This window comes from Solanum stenotomum, chromosome 6 (genome assembly GCF_019186545.1).
Source record: "Solanum stenotomum isolate F172 chromosome 6, ASM1918654v1, whole genome shotgun sequence".
Taxonomy (NCBI): Eukaryota; Viridiplantae; Streptophyta; class Magnoliopsida; order Solanales; family Solanaceae; genus Solanum; species Solanum stenotomum.
Window position 1 is genome coordinate 58,926,431 of NC_064287.1, and position 13,503 is coordinate 58,939,933.

General features: G+C 33.7%; 3 protein-coding genes across 6 annotated transcripts in view; 2 read left to right on the top strand and 1 right to left on the bottom strand.

Moving 5' to 3' along the window:
• Window positions 1–13,503, bottom strand: part of LOC125866874 (copper transport protein ATX1-like) — a 230,852-nt gene that overhangs the window by 81,785 nt on the left and 135,564 nt on the right. The gene's annotated exons all lie outside the window — the stretch shown is intronic.
• On the top strand, window positions 1,253–5,691 carry LOC125866866 (vacuolar protein sorting-associated protein 60.2-like). Its single transcript, XM_049547239.1, has 7 exons — window positions 1,253–1,453; window positions 2,989–3,140; window positions 3,862–3,955; window positions 4,664–4,735; window positions 4,865–4,976; window positions 5,054–5,205; window positions 5,532–5,691. Exons 1-7 carry the CDS (start codon window positions 1,385–1,387, stop codon window positions 5,580–5,582), a joined length of 702 nt encoding a protein of 233 aa, XP_049403196.1. The 5' UTR covers window positions 1,253–1,384; the 3' UTR covers window positions 5,583–5,691.
• On the top strand, window positions 7,954–12,593 carry LOC125866860 (dnaJ protein homolog). Its single transcript, XM_049547231.1, has 7 exons — window positions 7,954–8,150; window positions 9,274–9,453; window positions 10,816–10,981; window positions 11,074–11,218; window positions 11,312–11,588; window positions 11,711–11,909; window positions 12,153–12,593. Exons 2-7 carry the CDS (start codon window positions 9,304–9,306, stop codon window positions 12,473–12,475), a joined length of 1,260 nt encoding a protein of 419 aa, XP_049403188.1. The 5' UTR covers window positions 7,954–8,150; window positions 9,274–9,303; the 3' UTR covers window positions 12,476–12,593.

Genomic DNA, 13,503 nt, shown 5'->3' on the forward strand with positions numbered 1-13,503 from the left:
ATGTGTTTCTTGTACATAATTCTTCTGCTTCTTGTGTAAAAAAAATGTGTTACCTGAGGAAATTCTTGTATCGAATTACTCCGTCTCAATTCACATGTCTTTACTTTCTTTTTTCAGTTTACTTCAAAAGGAACGTCATTAATCTATATTTAGTAAAAGTATTTTTAAGAATTTGGACCATTTCTCGATTTGTGTGTGTCATTCTTGCTCTGGGGTCATACTAATCTTAAGTGGTTCTTTCCCCCTCATAAATATATACTTTTTGGTACGAGTTTAATATTGTTCGCACATCATGTGGATTTTAATTCTAAAAATCTCAAATTCCTTCTTAGTCATCCTTCTCTAGAGAGAGAATTTCAAATGTAAATTTGAATAATCAAACCTCAAAGCAAATATCAAATCGGTGAAAAGCAAAAGAATAAAATAGAGATAATGGTTTTAAAAAATAACATGAAGTATCACTAGTATCTGATGGTGCGTGGTATGCACTCTCATTTTTTTTGTTATAAATGGTGCCAAATGGCACTCCAAATATATTAATCAGATTTTTAAAAAAAAAAACAATAAATAAAGAAGAAGAGATAGTGGTAAGAGAAAAGAAACACTTGAAATATCATCTTCTTACGAGTTTTCTATTTGAAACTATCATGTGGTTGCATTTTCAATCGGACCTATTATTAACTATTTATCAAAATATATCTCGAAATTAATGAGCTTGCTGCCTCATGGACATTATCACACCCCTTTTGGTGATTATACCTACACACTTGGTCTATTCAATTTTATTGCGTGATTTAATAAAGGGAAAAATGATAAATATACTCTCAAACTTTTGTAAATGGTATGCAGATACCCTCCGTCATTTTTTTAGGATATTGGTGCCCCGTCGTTCAAAAACTAGAGCATATATACCTTTTATACTAACAGACATACACGTGTCATAATCTTATCCACCGACCCGACATTTATTAAATATTGAATCGACGGATTAGATTATGCCACGCGTCCCTATTTAGTCTTTCGTTAGAGTGAAGGGCATATATATATGCTCTAATTTTTGGACGGTAGAAGCACCAATGTCCCAAAAGTATGAAGGAGGATATCTGCATACCATTTACGATAATTCGGAATATATTTGTCATTTTCCCTTTAAAAAATAATCGATGATAGTTTAAATAAAAAAGTGTAAATTCAAATGTATTTTTAACTTATTTCAAAATATATATATTATTTTTATGGTTGGAAACTGAAAAAGTTTCACTAGCATATTTAACTTTTTCGAGACAAAACACAACGGATCATTTGTTAGAAAAGTACCAAATTGAACTCCGATTGAACCAGAAACCCTAGAATTTTGTGACCGACGAAGAAGAAGATTGAGGAGATGAAGAGAGTTTTCGGCATTAAGAAGGAAACACAACCTGCTCCATCTGTTCAAGATGCTTCCGATAGGGTAAATTTTTTTTTTTTTCCAACAAACTAGATCTGTAGTTTAGATACTGCTAAATTATGCAAACAAATTGCAATTCTCTTCGTTTTTTTTGGGTTTTTGTTTGTTTGTTTAGTTCCAATGTGTTGTGTAGCTGCTTTGAACTAGAATTTTTGAAATGCTTTCTATTAAATTATGCACAGACACTGCCATATCTGTTGGAATTTTGGTACTGTTTGAACTGGGTATTTTTTTTCAATGTTTTCTGCTAAGCTATGCATAGAACTGCAATTTCTCTTCGTTTTTTTTGTTTCATTTGTTTCATTTGTTTTGTATGGCTGTTCCGATGAGGTAAAATTTCATGTTTTCTGCAGTTTTCTATCAATTAAACTCCCTCTGTCCTTAAAGGAATGGTGGGTTTGGAGGATGATTATACCAGTACTAGTATATCAGATTGCATCAGGATAATGAAGTTAAATGAGCTCGATTGATAGTGTTAGTTAGGAGGAGGAGGAGGATGTGTGTTATGCAGAAGTTAATCTAGGATTTTAGCTCTGAACTTATTACACTTTTGAAATTAAGGGTTCAGAATTTAATTTTTGTAAAATATTAGTGATTTTTTCAGGCACATCTATATTCCGTGTGGACATGTTGGTTCAATTGAGCCTATTGGTTATATACTTCCATCAAAATTCTGAACTTAAGTGAGATTGATTGATAGAAGTAGTAGTAGGACTGAGGTCATACAAAAGTGAATCTAGATATGTGTTTTGAGTTATGGGTTCAGACTTTAATGTGTGAAGTTGTAGTGATTTTTCACATATTTATTTAACCTTGTGTCGAAAATACTAGTCCAGTTGAACCCATTGGTTCTATTACTCTATTTATCTCGGCTGTCATGGGAAGTCCTTGTTATGCGCTGCGCTCAATATGTAAACTTGAGCTTGAATGATCAATGCATCCATTTTCTGTGTAAATTTGAACATTTGAGATCTGTAATATATTTTAATTTTTATCAATAATTTAGATACTAGATAAAAAGAAGGATTGTTACGGAAAATGTTGAAAAAAATAGTACTCAGAGACAGATTGCTAGACTTCAAAAATAGTATTAGTGCAAAGCAAATTGAGGCAAATCTTATACCTTTAGATATGCAAGCATGCTTCTTATGATCAAATCATATTACATGTGTCTAAATGGTTACTCGATTAGTATTAAGGCAAAGCAAATACTTATTTTGCGACATCCTACTCTCCCCGGACCCCACTTGTGGGATTATGCTGTGTATGTTGTTGTTGTTTAAATGCTTATTTTCTTTAAAAGCATTTCATGAACCAAAAATACACGAGGAAATTGCGGTAGTAAACTGTTTTCATTTGTTTTGTTGGTCTGCTTCACATTCTTTTGTAGTATAATGAAGAGATGGCTGCTTGTATGGTTTCCAGTTGATCAACCTGGAATATTTCTTTTTATTTTTAGCTCTCTGAAGTTTGGTGATTACTATTGGTTGTTTGCATGAGTAGTCTCTGATCCTTTTGATTGCTTCTTAATGGTCCAGATCAATAAAAGAGGTGAGTCAGTGGAAGAGAAAATCAAGAAGCTTGATGCTGAACTTGCAAGGTACAAGGAACAGCTAAAGAAGACTCGACCAGGTCCAGCGCAGGAGGCAGTAAAAGCTCGAGCTATGAGAGTGCTGAAGCAAAAGAGAATGTGAGTTAAATTATATGCCATTACATTGAGTTTAATAAGGCTTAAAGTGGCTTGTCAAATTATGAAGTTCAATTACTTGTGATGAGTGTCTACTAACATGTGAAAGTCAATTAGTTTAAGTTCTGAGATGAAATAATTGAACTCAATTTAACAGTTCTCTCTCTCTCTCTCTTGCACATACACACACCCATACACACACATGAATAACATGAAAAGATACATAATTGGTATCCTTTGTTGTTACCATGCTATGAGAAACAGAAACAGTGGATTAATTGTTGTTATCATATCTGAAGCAAAAGTAGGCAGTGCCGGGCCATTAAATCGATATACAATTATACTTTTGCACTTTTTTTTCCTTTTTTGATGATGGAGGTGTTCAGCCAAACTTGAGCGTACCTTGACTATTCCACCGAGTACCTGCTACCACCCACCAACATAGGTACCGGGCAACTCTGCCTCAAGACTTAGGGGATAGAAAGAAATCACCTAGTGTTTGTAGTCTTTGCGCCAACTTCATTGACCAGTAATCCTTACCTTTGGTGCACTCTTATACTTAGATGGGCTATTATTTTTCACTTTCTTGTTTGAGGTAGAAATTACATTCTCAAACACTATTTAGTATATTTCTCTTTCTTCTTTTGCTTGTTTTATAGTCTTAGGTCATGTATTAACATATTGTTCTGACAAATGCATAAGTTATCCGATGAATAATCAACAGGTATGAAGGCCAGCGGGACATGCTCTACAATCAGACATACAACTTAGACCAAGTCTCATTTGCTGCTGAGGGGATCAAAGATGCTCAGCAAACAGTATGTTAAATGTTAAATGGAATCCATTCTTTTGCACGAGTTACCTTTCTCACAATAAAAAAATGTTGTCTTATTTGTGGAATCGTTAATCGACTGCTTGAATGGGTAGTTCTTATCTGCAATCCCCCTAACGTAGAACTTGACCACGGTTGGTTTTGACATTCCACAGATCCACGAGTCTAAAAATTTTTTGTGCTTGAAGTTCATCTATGACATTCTTGTTATATCATGCAGCATCATTTTTTAAAAAATAGTGCATGCTCCTTGAAATAAGTTGCCTTTCCTCTAAAGTTTGACTGAATTCTATTTTCGGAAGGAGAAAAATAGATCTTATACTATTTCCTGGCCATCATCCAGCACTTTGATATTGAGCTTAGGAGTTTCTGCGCTTATCAGACATTTTTGGTTATATCAAATTCATGGTGAAGTGTGTCTTTTTCTTGGTAGCGCTCCATTGGGCACAGCTCAAGGCTTGTCAAGCGAAGCGTATTCGGTAACCTGATGGGAACCTGCTGCCTACCTCCCTAGAGGTAGGAGGACAACCAAATTGTCATGAAGAAGGGATTTCTATTTGTATCCCCTAGAGTTTCTTATTCTCCAATTGCTTCCATTTTAGTTCAAATGTTTGTGTTGAAGGCACATTTGAGCAATGGGTTTCATTTGTTTAGAGTGGAATTTTCCATTATTAACTTGACTATGTTTCTTCAGATGGCAGCAATGAAGTCAGCAAACAAGGAATTAAAAGGAATGATGAAAACTGTGAGCATTCAAGACGTAGATGTATGTATTCTCCATTACCTCTTACGTTTTTCTTTTAAGCTTCCCTGAGTTTAATCTCTTCCTTTTCTATTTACAACTATGGTTATGAAGTTTATCCATGTTGTGATGTGATACTCTTATGCTATATAGAACCTACAAGATGAAATGACAGACCTGATGGATGTAAGCAATGAAATTCAAGAGACTCTTGGTAGAAGCTACGGTGTGCCTGACGACGTTGATGAAGAAGAGCTCATGGGTGGTAAGATTAGTTCCTGTACATTTGAATATTCTAGTGAAAACATGTTTGTTGTGGATTTAACCTTACTTCTTTATCAGAGCTTGATGCTCTGGAAGCGGACATGGAATTTGAAGAAGGTGTCCCTTCATACCTACAACCTGACCAGGAACCAGATCTGGAATCAGAGCTTAACATGCCATCAGCACCAATGGGACACGCGTCAATGCCAGCTGGTAGAGCTAATGCGCAGGTATCGTCAATTAGACCTGAAAACTAATCGACCTCTTTTCTATTAAACATGTAGTTTTTCTACATATACAAGGGATAGTAAATTATTATATGTATTTTACATATCTTTTATTTTGATGACTGAGAATCTGTCCGGGGTCTCGCCCTTAGAACCAACCTGCCCTTCTCCACTTAAATACCAGGTGTAGTCTGCATGGTGCAGGGCTCAAATATAACATCTCGGTCCCAAATCTCTCTCTTTTTGTGCTTTCTAATACTGTCATATTCGTATTTCTTCGTTTAACATATAACTAACTTTGACACCTTCTATCGACTTGTGATGCACAGGCTGATGAACTAGGCTTACCTGCTGTCCCTCGCGCATCACTTCGCGGTTAGGAGAGTTTTGGGGTTTAAACATTGTGAGCAGAGTTTTGGTTTCTTAAACCTTGATGCTGCTAATTACTTTACCCTTATTTTTTTTATAAATAAATGACATTTTGTTGGACTAAGACTGCATTAAAAAGTTGTACAAATTGAATTGCAAATAGTACTATAAATAAAACTAAGGGCAAATTACAGAAATCACATACTTAAGGCAAAATTACAATCTATCCCTTAAAAGTTTATAATTACAGAAATTTCTCAAACGGATACAATAATATAAGATCTAGAAGATCTTGATTGAAAGCTCCACTGTTTTGAATAGTGAGAAAGAATGAAATTTGATCAAATCGATCGAGAATATCATCATCTGTTAGGTGGGCCAATCGACCGACCGAGTTGGGCTGAGCGTCCATGTCACAGAATCTTTCTCTAGCCAAGAATCTCATTATTGATCGAACATCTGATACATTAATCTGATGTACGAGATACAATAATATAAGCGTTGATACATTAATTTGATGCACGAAAATGAGGGATTTTGGAGATTTGTAAAACTTATAGGGATAATGGTAATAAGTAAACTAAAATGTGTGATTTTTGTAATTTTTTCTAAAACTAATCTTGGCCCATTAAAAAATAAGTTGTACAAATTGAATTGCAAATAGTACTATAAAACTAATCTTGGCCCATTAAAAAATAAACACATCTACTACACGTGTGTTTCTACCCATACAACAGCCCATATGCACCTCCCTTTTCCAATTTATAATTATTTTTCTTGATTTTTTCCTCAATTTCTCCATTTTCTCCCTCTCTGTATCCGTTTTTCTTTTTCTTTTTATACAAGTGAAATTCTTATATATATAAATATATATATGATAGTTTCTTATTTTAAAATGAAGTGGTATGTAATATTTATATACATTCATATTAGGCAATTGAAGATAATATAGATATTTGCTTTCATCCTGAATATAATATATAGTTTTTTTTTCATTTTTCTTAATATGTACAATATTATTTGTTAAACAAAAACTGATATATAAGTGGCAAGGTAAATAGAATATAAGAGGTTAATTTTGAAACAATAATCTACTGTATTGAATTGAAGATATATTTTCTTTTTAAATTTTCTCTATCTTTTGTAAACTACAATCTTCTATGTAGACATTTATTTCTTATTTGAAACAAAAGTTTTTAAATAACATTATCAATAGGTGTAACAAAACTACTATTACAAGTTAAAAGTAAGAAAATTTTTAGCAAAAATAATTTCTATATATGCTTCAAAAAGTTTTCAAGGCCTTCCTTTATAAGTAGATCCATCATCATGTTTCCTGCCAAAGCCCTTGTCATATGCTACTAATTAATTTAGACAAAAAATGTATGTATGATTGTTGATATGATACCATAATATGTATGATATTTATAATATCAATTATATCAATTCAAAAATAATTATATGAAAAGAGAAAAAAGAAATATATACTATACAATACATTTGCAAAAAAATAATAATGAGTGTATTAACAATTAAAATTCATGATTACTTGAAATCTAACAAATATTATAATCAAACTCAACTATGTAATTGTTAAATAAGATTAACTTTTCGACCAACCATACAGAAATAATGCATTTAAAATATTTCTACTACTATCAAAATTACCTCAATATCATTGTCATAAAAAAAATTTTATCGATCATGTATATATACTTGCTTGGAGAAGTATAACGAATACGTAAAAAACACATTTAATTATGAAAGCATAACTAACTACATAAAAATGAAAAGATAGACTTGAGATGAAATATTTCATATCTTCATATATTCCTTTTGTGTTACAAGTTATTAAATACAACTCAAAAGTGATGAAGAAAAGAAAGACTAACTTTGGGAGTATTCATGAACAAAACATGAGTTTATATTAAATACAACTCAAAAGTGCTAAATTGTTTTTCTCTCTAAATAGTACTCTTATAATAGTACTCTTATGAAGCAAAGTATAATTTAGAAAGAATAAATTAAAAAATAGTATGCAATATCAAAGATTATAATTAAAAGATAGTGTGCAATATCAAAAAAGTTATGTTGGAGTGATAGTACTTTCATTAAAGATTTTCGATACAAATTTTAGGAGTGAAATTTTTTGAAATTAATTGATCTCCAAATTAATATGACAACAAACACTAATCAAGTGGTATAACATCAAATTTGAAGTGTAAATTTATTCAAGATTAATTATACCTTTAACCAAATAGATTTTACCTCAAAGTCAATCTCGAAATATTCCACGAACCAAATGATCTTCAACGTAACTTACCAATTTACAAAAATTCTACAACTTTGGCTCAGACTTGAGATTAAAAAAAGGGAGTGTGCAAGACCAAAGATGTCTTTATCCTTGAGTCTTGAGACTTCTATATATTCCCTAATTTCCATCAACAAATCTGGACCGTTCAATTTTCTACCTCTCAATAAAACCACAGATCTCATACTCAAAGTAAACCCTCTCTCTCTCTTTCCTCCATACTCAAACAACGCCAACAAACTCTTCTGCTCGCCGCGCTTTATCATCGGTACGTATCGAATCGATCTCATTCAACTGATAATTTGGGAAATTTTATGATTTTTTGATGTGTTTATGATTTTCTGATTGTTAGTTTTTTTAGCTGATTTTTTTTGTTTTTTTTAGTTCAATTTTTGAGTGAATTTAGCAATCGATGATGTAAAGTGCTTGATATGTTGTAATTTTCGTATTTGTAGCTGATTTTGTTGATTTTTAGTTCACTTTTTTGAGTAAATTAAGCTATTGAAGATGTTTTCGAGAGACTTGAAGAAGAGTGCGTGATATGGTTTAATTTTCCGAATTTTGTAGCTGATTTTGTTGTTTTTTAGTTTAATTTTTGACTAATTGAGCTAAACGAAGATGTTTTTGGAAGGCAACGAAGAAGAGTGCTTGATATAGTTTAAATTCCTGATTGTTAATTGTGTAGCTGATGTTGTGTGTTTTTTTAAGTTTAGCTTTTTGACTAATTAAGCCTGGTGTGGTTTAATGTTCCGATTGTTAATTTTGTAGCTTATATACTGTTGCCTTCTGGTTTCAATTTTTGACTAATTTAGTGATCAAAGATGTTTGGAAGGACACTGAAGAAGACTGCTTGATATGCTATGTTTTTAATTTTCTGATTGTAACTTGTAGCTGATTTTATTGTTTTTTAGTTCAATTTGTTACGATTTAAGCAATCGAAGATGTTTTTGAGAGAAACGAAGAAGGGGGAGTGATATGCTGTGATTTTCCTATATATAATTTTGTAGCTGATTTGCTGTTGTTTGTTAAATTCAATTTTTGACTAATTGAGCAATGGGAAGATGTTTTAGAGGGCACCAAAGAAGAGTGCTTGATATGCTCTTAATTTTCCGATTGTTAATTTTGTTGCTGATTTGCTGATGTTTCTTAGTTCACTTTTTGGTTTATTAAGCGATCATAGATGTTTGGGAGGGAAGTGAAGAAGAGTGCTTGATATGTTCATAATTTTCCAATTGTTAAATTTTGTAGCTGATATGCTGGTGCTTTTTTAGTTCAATATTGACTAAGTTAAGCAATTGATGATATATTTGGGAGGGCACCGAAGGGAAGTGTTTGATATGTTGTAATTTTCCTATTGTTCAATTTGTAACTGATTTTGGTGTTTTTTTTAGTTCAATTTTGACTAAATTAAGCGATAGAAGATGTTTGGGAGGGCACCGAAGAAGAGCGACAACACGAAGTACTATGAGATCTTAGGTGTTCCTAAGACTGCTGCACCGGAAGATCTCAAGAAAGCTTACCGTAAAGCTGCTATTAAGAATCATCCTGATAAGGGAGGTGATCCTGAAAAGGTGCAGCTATTTTTTACTGTTTTACCTGAACTAATCCAGCATATAAGTAGTGGGTTACGTGCACTAAATTTCTCGAATGCAAATTTGCTGAAAAATTGAAATGTGTGTACATCTGTGTATCTATGTGGGTGTGTGTGTTCACTTAGAAGTGTAGATCGTGATTAAGTACTGGGTTTGCCTCAGCTGATCAAGCATATAAGCAGTGGGTGTACAATCCAAGTCTCCCAAGCTCAAATTTACTGAGAAATTTAGAATGTGTGTGAAGAAGTGCAACCATCTTTGTATAATTGTTTTGTGTTTATGGAGTTTGTCTGTAGAGATTATCTCATTTTGCAATCATTTCTTTTTGTATGTGATTTTATACAAATGGTAGGTGATCCTGAAAGGGTACAGCTACTTGGTTATTGTTTTCACCAGAGTTGATCCAGCATATAAACAGTGGTTGTACGAGCACTCAATCTCTTGAACACAAATTTACAGAAAAAATTGAAATATGTGTACATATGTGTCTCTGTGTATGTGTGTGTTTTAAGCAGTGCAGTCATCATGTTTAAATACTGGATTTACCTCAGCTGATCAAGCATATAAGCAGTGGGTGTAAATGCCCTAAATCTCTCGAACGCGAACTTACATAGAAAAAGTGAAATATGTATATGAGTGTGTATGTGTGTTATGTAGTGCAGCTGGCGTGTTTAAATACTGGATTTGCCTCGGCATCAATTTTTCATAGATTGTCTCATTGTATTTTGTTTGTGTATCTTTTATACAAATGGGTGTTTTGGAATTCTTTTGGTTTAGTTTAGATCCGTCGTAGCTTTATCTGTAGGTTTTCTTTGAGCTTAGAAAAGTGATTTCTGGTGGTAAAATTGAAAGGAGAATTTAATTCTATCCATTGCCCTAAATAAGCTGACTAACTAGTTTGATATGTTAGCTGGACTGAACCTTTATATCCATCGGGCATGGTTGCTTGATAGTTGCTGTAATTAAGCTGATCTCTTGGAGGAAAAGGTAGATTTTTAGATCTAATTTTGCTGCTTAGCAGAAATAGGAAGCTTTGAATGTGTTGGCGTGAAGCTTCTTTGTTGTGTAATTGAGCCCTCAACCTCCTCAGCACAACAGGAATTCTGATGTTAGACACACTTCAATTGTCTGTTATTGGGATTGAACGGATACTATGTATGTTCGTAATGGACACCATGTTTCAAATCAAGAGTTTGCTTTAACTTCCCTGAGTATGCACTCTTAGTGTCACATTATTTACCATGGTCGCTGTATTAATAATCTTTCTTAATTGAAGGATAATGATGTCAATTACTGTGGAGTCTTATCAATGAATTAGCTGCAATTTTTTGTTTATTTCAGTTTAAAGAGCTTGCACAAGCTTATGAGGTTCTGAGTGATCCCGAGAAGCGTGAGATATATGATCAGTATGGAGAAGATGCTCTCAAGGAAGGAATGGGCGGTGGAGGTGGTGGACACGACCCATTTGACATTTTCTCATCTTTCTTTGGTGGCAGCCCATTTGGTGGTATGTTTCTATGGCTGTTTGTTTGATGTTGAATTTGTTGATTCCTTTTCATGTTACTTTCAGTCTCTGATATTCCTTTATTTGATGTCCAGGAGGTGGTGGAAGCAGCAGAGGAAGAAGACAAAGAAGAGGAGAGGATGTTGTCCACCCTCTCAAAGTTTCTCTGGAGGATGTGTACAATGGAACATCAAAGAAGCTGTCACTATCTCGCAATGTATTGTGCCCGAAGTGCAAGGGGTGAGTTTAGGATGTTATTAGTTACGTTTCAACATCTTTTTATCTTTTCCCTATGAAGTTCTGCCGGGGTTTATACTATATTTTTATTACCAGGAAAGGATCTAAATCAGGTGCTTCAATGAAGTGTTCTGGCTGTCAAGGGTCTGGGATGAAAGTCACTATTAGACAACTTGGCCCATCCATGATCCAGCAGATGCAGCACCCTTGCAACGAGTGTAAGGGTACTGGTGAGATGATCAATGATAAAGATAGGTGTGGGCAGTGTAAAGGTGAGAAAGTTGTGCAGGAGAAGAAGGTGTTGGAAGTTGTTGTCGAGAAGGGTATGCAGAACGGACAGAAGATAACATTCCCGGGCGAAGCTGATGAAGCAGTAAGACATTCAATTTAGCTTTTGAAGTAGATTATGTCATAATGACCATTTTGTATGTTATTATCAACCAAAAAAGGGAACCATTGATTTTTCACATTATATATGTTTACTTTTTGTGGCAGCCTGATACCGTCACTGGGGACATAGTTTTTGTATTGCAACAGAAGGAACATCCCAAGTTTAAGCGAAAGGGAGATGATCTCTTTGTAGAGCACACCTTGAGCTTAACCGAGGCCCTGTGTGGTTTCCAGTTCATCTTGACTCACCTAGATAATAGGCAGCTGATCATCAAGCCCCAACCCGGAGAAGTTGTCAAGCCTGGTAAGCCCAAAGTATACTTTAGTTGCTTTTACATTCTGATATATGCCTAGGACTTCTTGATATATTGTTGTCTCCCTAATACAGTGAGTGTAAGTCAAATTGTTTTCTTCATGCACACACTATGTCTCTCCTGCTGTTCGTTGAAATTTGGTGTCCTTTTTATCTCTATGGTATCATTATGCTTTATATGTGAATCTCTGCTCATAGATATCAATCGTGAACCTTTTTTTTTGGCCACGACAGATCAATTTAAAGCCATAAATGATGAAGGAATGCCTATGTACCAAAGGCCATTTATGAGAGGAAAACTATACATTCACTTTACTGTAGAATTCCCTGACACATTATCTCCCGAGCAATGCAAGAACCTTGAAGCAGTATTGCCACCAAAACCGAAAACACAAATGACTGATATGGAATTGGACGAGTGCGAGGAGACCACCTTACATGATGTTAACATCGAAGAGGAGATGCGGAGGAAGCAGCAACAGGCCCAAGAGGCATATGACGAAGATGATGAAGACATGCATGGAGGTGCACAGAGAGTTCAGTGTGCACAACAGTAATTTGGTAACACGGAAGTTGCACTAAAGAATTAACGTCACGATTCAACTCTTGTTTTCACGTATTTGTATGACAAGATAATGACATTGTCTGAAGAAATATTTCCTCTGCCGTAAGATATATTATAGTTTACTAGCTTATAATTTCGAGTTTTGGATTTGCTAACTGATACTGTTAAGCAAATTTTAATGTTACAAACATATTATTGCAATATGCTTTGATTGATATTGTATCGAAGAATTGATATAAAGTGGAAATAAATTGGTGTGCTTGTCTTGTGAGAAGGTAAGCTCATTAAAATAAACGTATAATCTACAAGAAATTAGAACTATCAAACATAACTATTTCAATCATTCAACATGCAAAAAAAATATCGATATTAAATCAACGGTAGAAGCTTCCAATGACAACAACATATCTACCATAGTTTTATAAGTGAATCAAAAAGAGAAGAATTTGAAGTATTTTTGATAAAGAGATCATTTTCAATAGACTTGTAACTCGAAAAAACAGAATTGCAAGAATTTTTGGTAAAGAGATCATTTTCAATAGACCTGTAACTCGAAAAAACAGAATTGCAAGAAAAATATAATCTACTGTCTGAAGCTGGAAGATATGTTTAACAAGGGAAACAATGCTGCCTGCTCTTTTTAATTTTTTATTATAAAGAGGACATATATTTGATATGGATTAAGACATAAACTTTGAAAACAACTATACAAGCAATCACAAACCTCCAAGGAATTTGGTTGTAACTTATACAACCAAGAACTCATGGGCGTAACAAACAACCACAAAAATTAATACTCGCTCCGTCCCATAATAGTTGTCTACTTTTTTCTTTACATTTTAAATACGAAATCATAAATAAGGACAATTTTACTAATTTACTCCATAATAAGCGTTTTTCAGAATTTTACAAACATTTTTTAAAAAGAACTAGTTGTAAAGGTAAAATGGAAAAATTTAATCAGTTATGTTCTGGTTTTGTTAATTGACAAGTAATTTAGGATAACTATTTACAATAAAG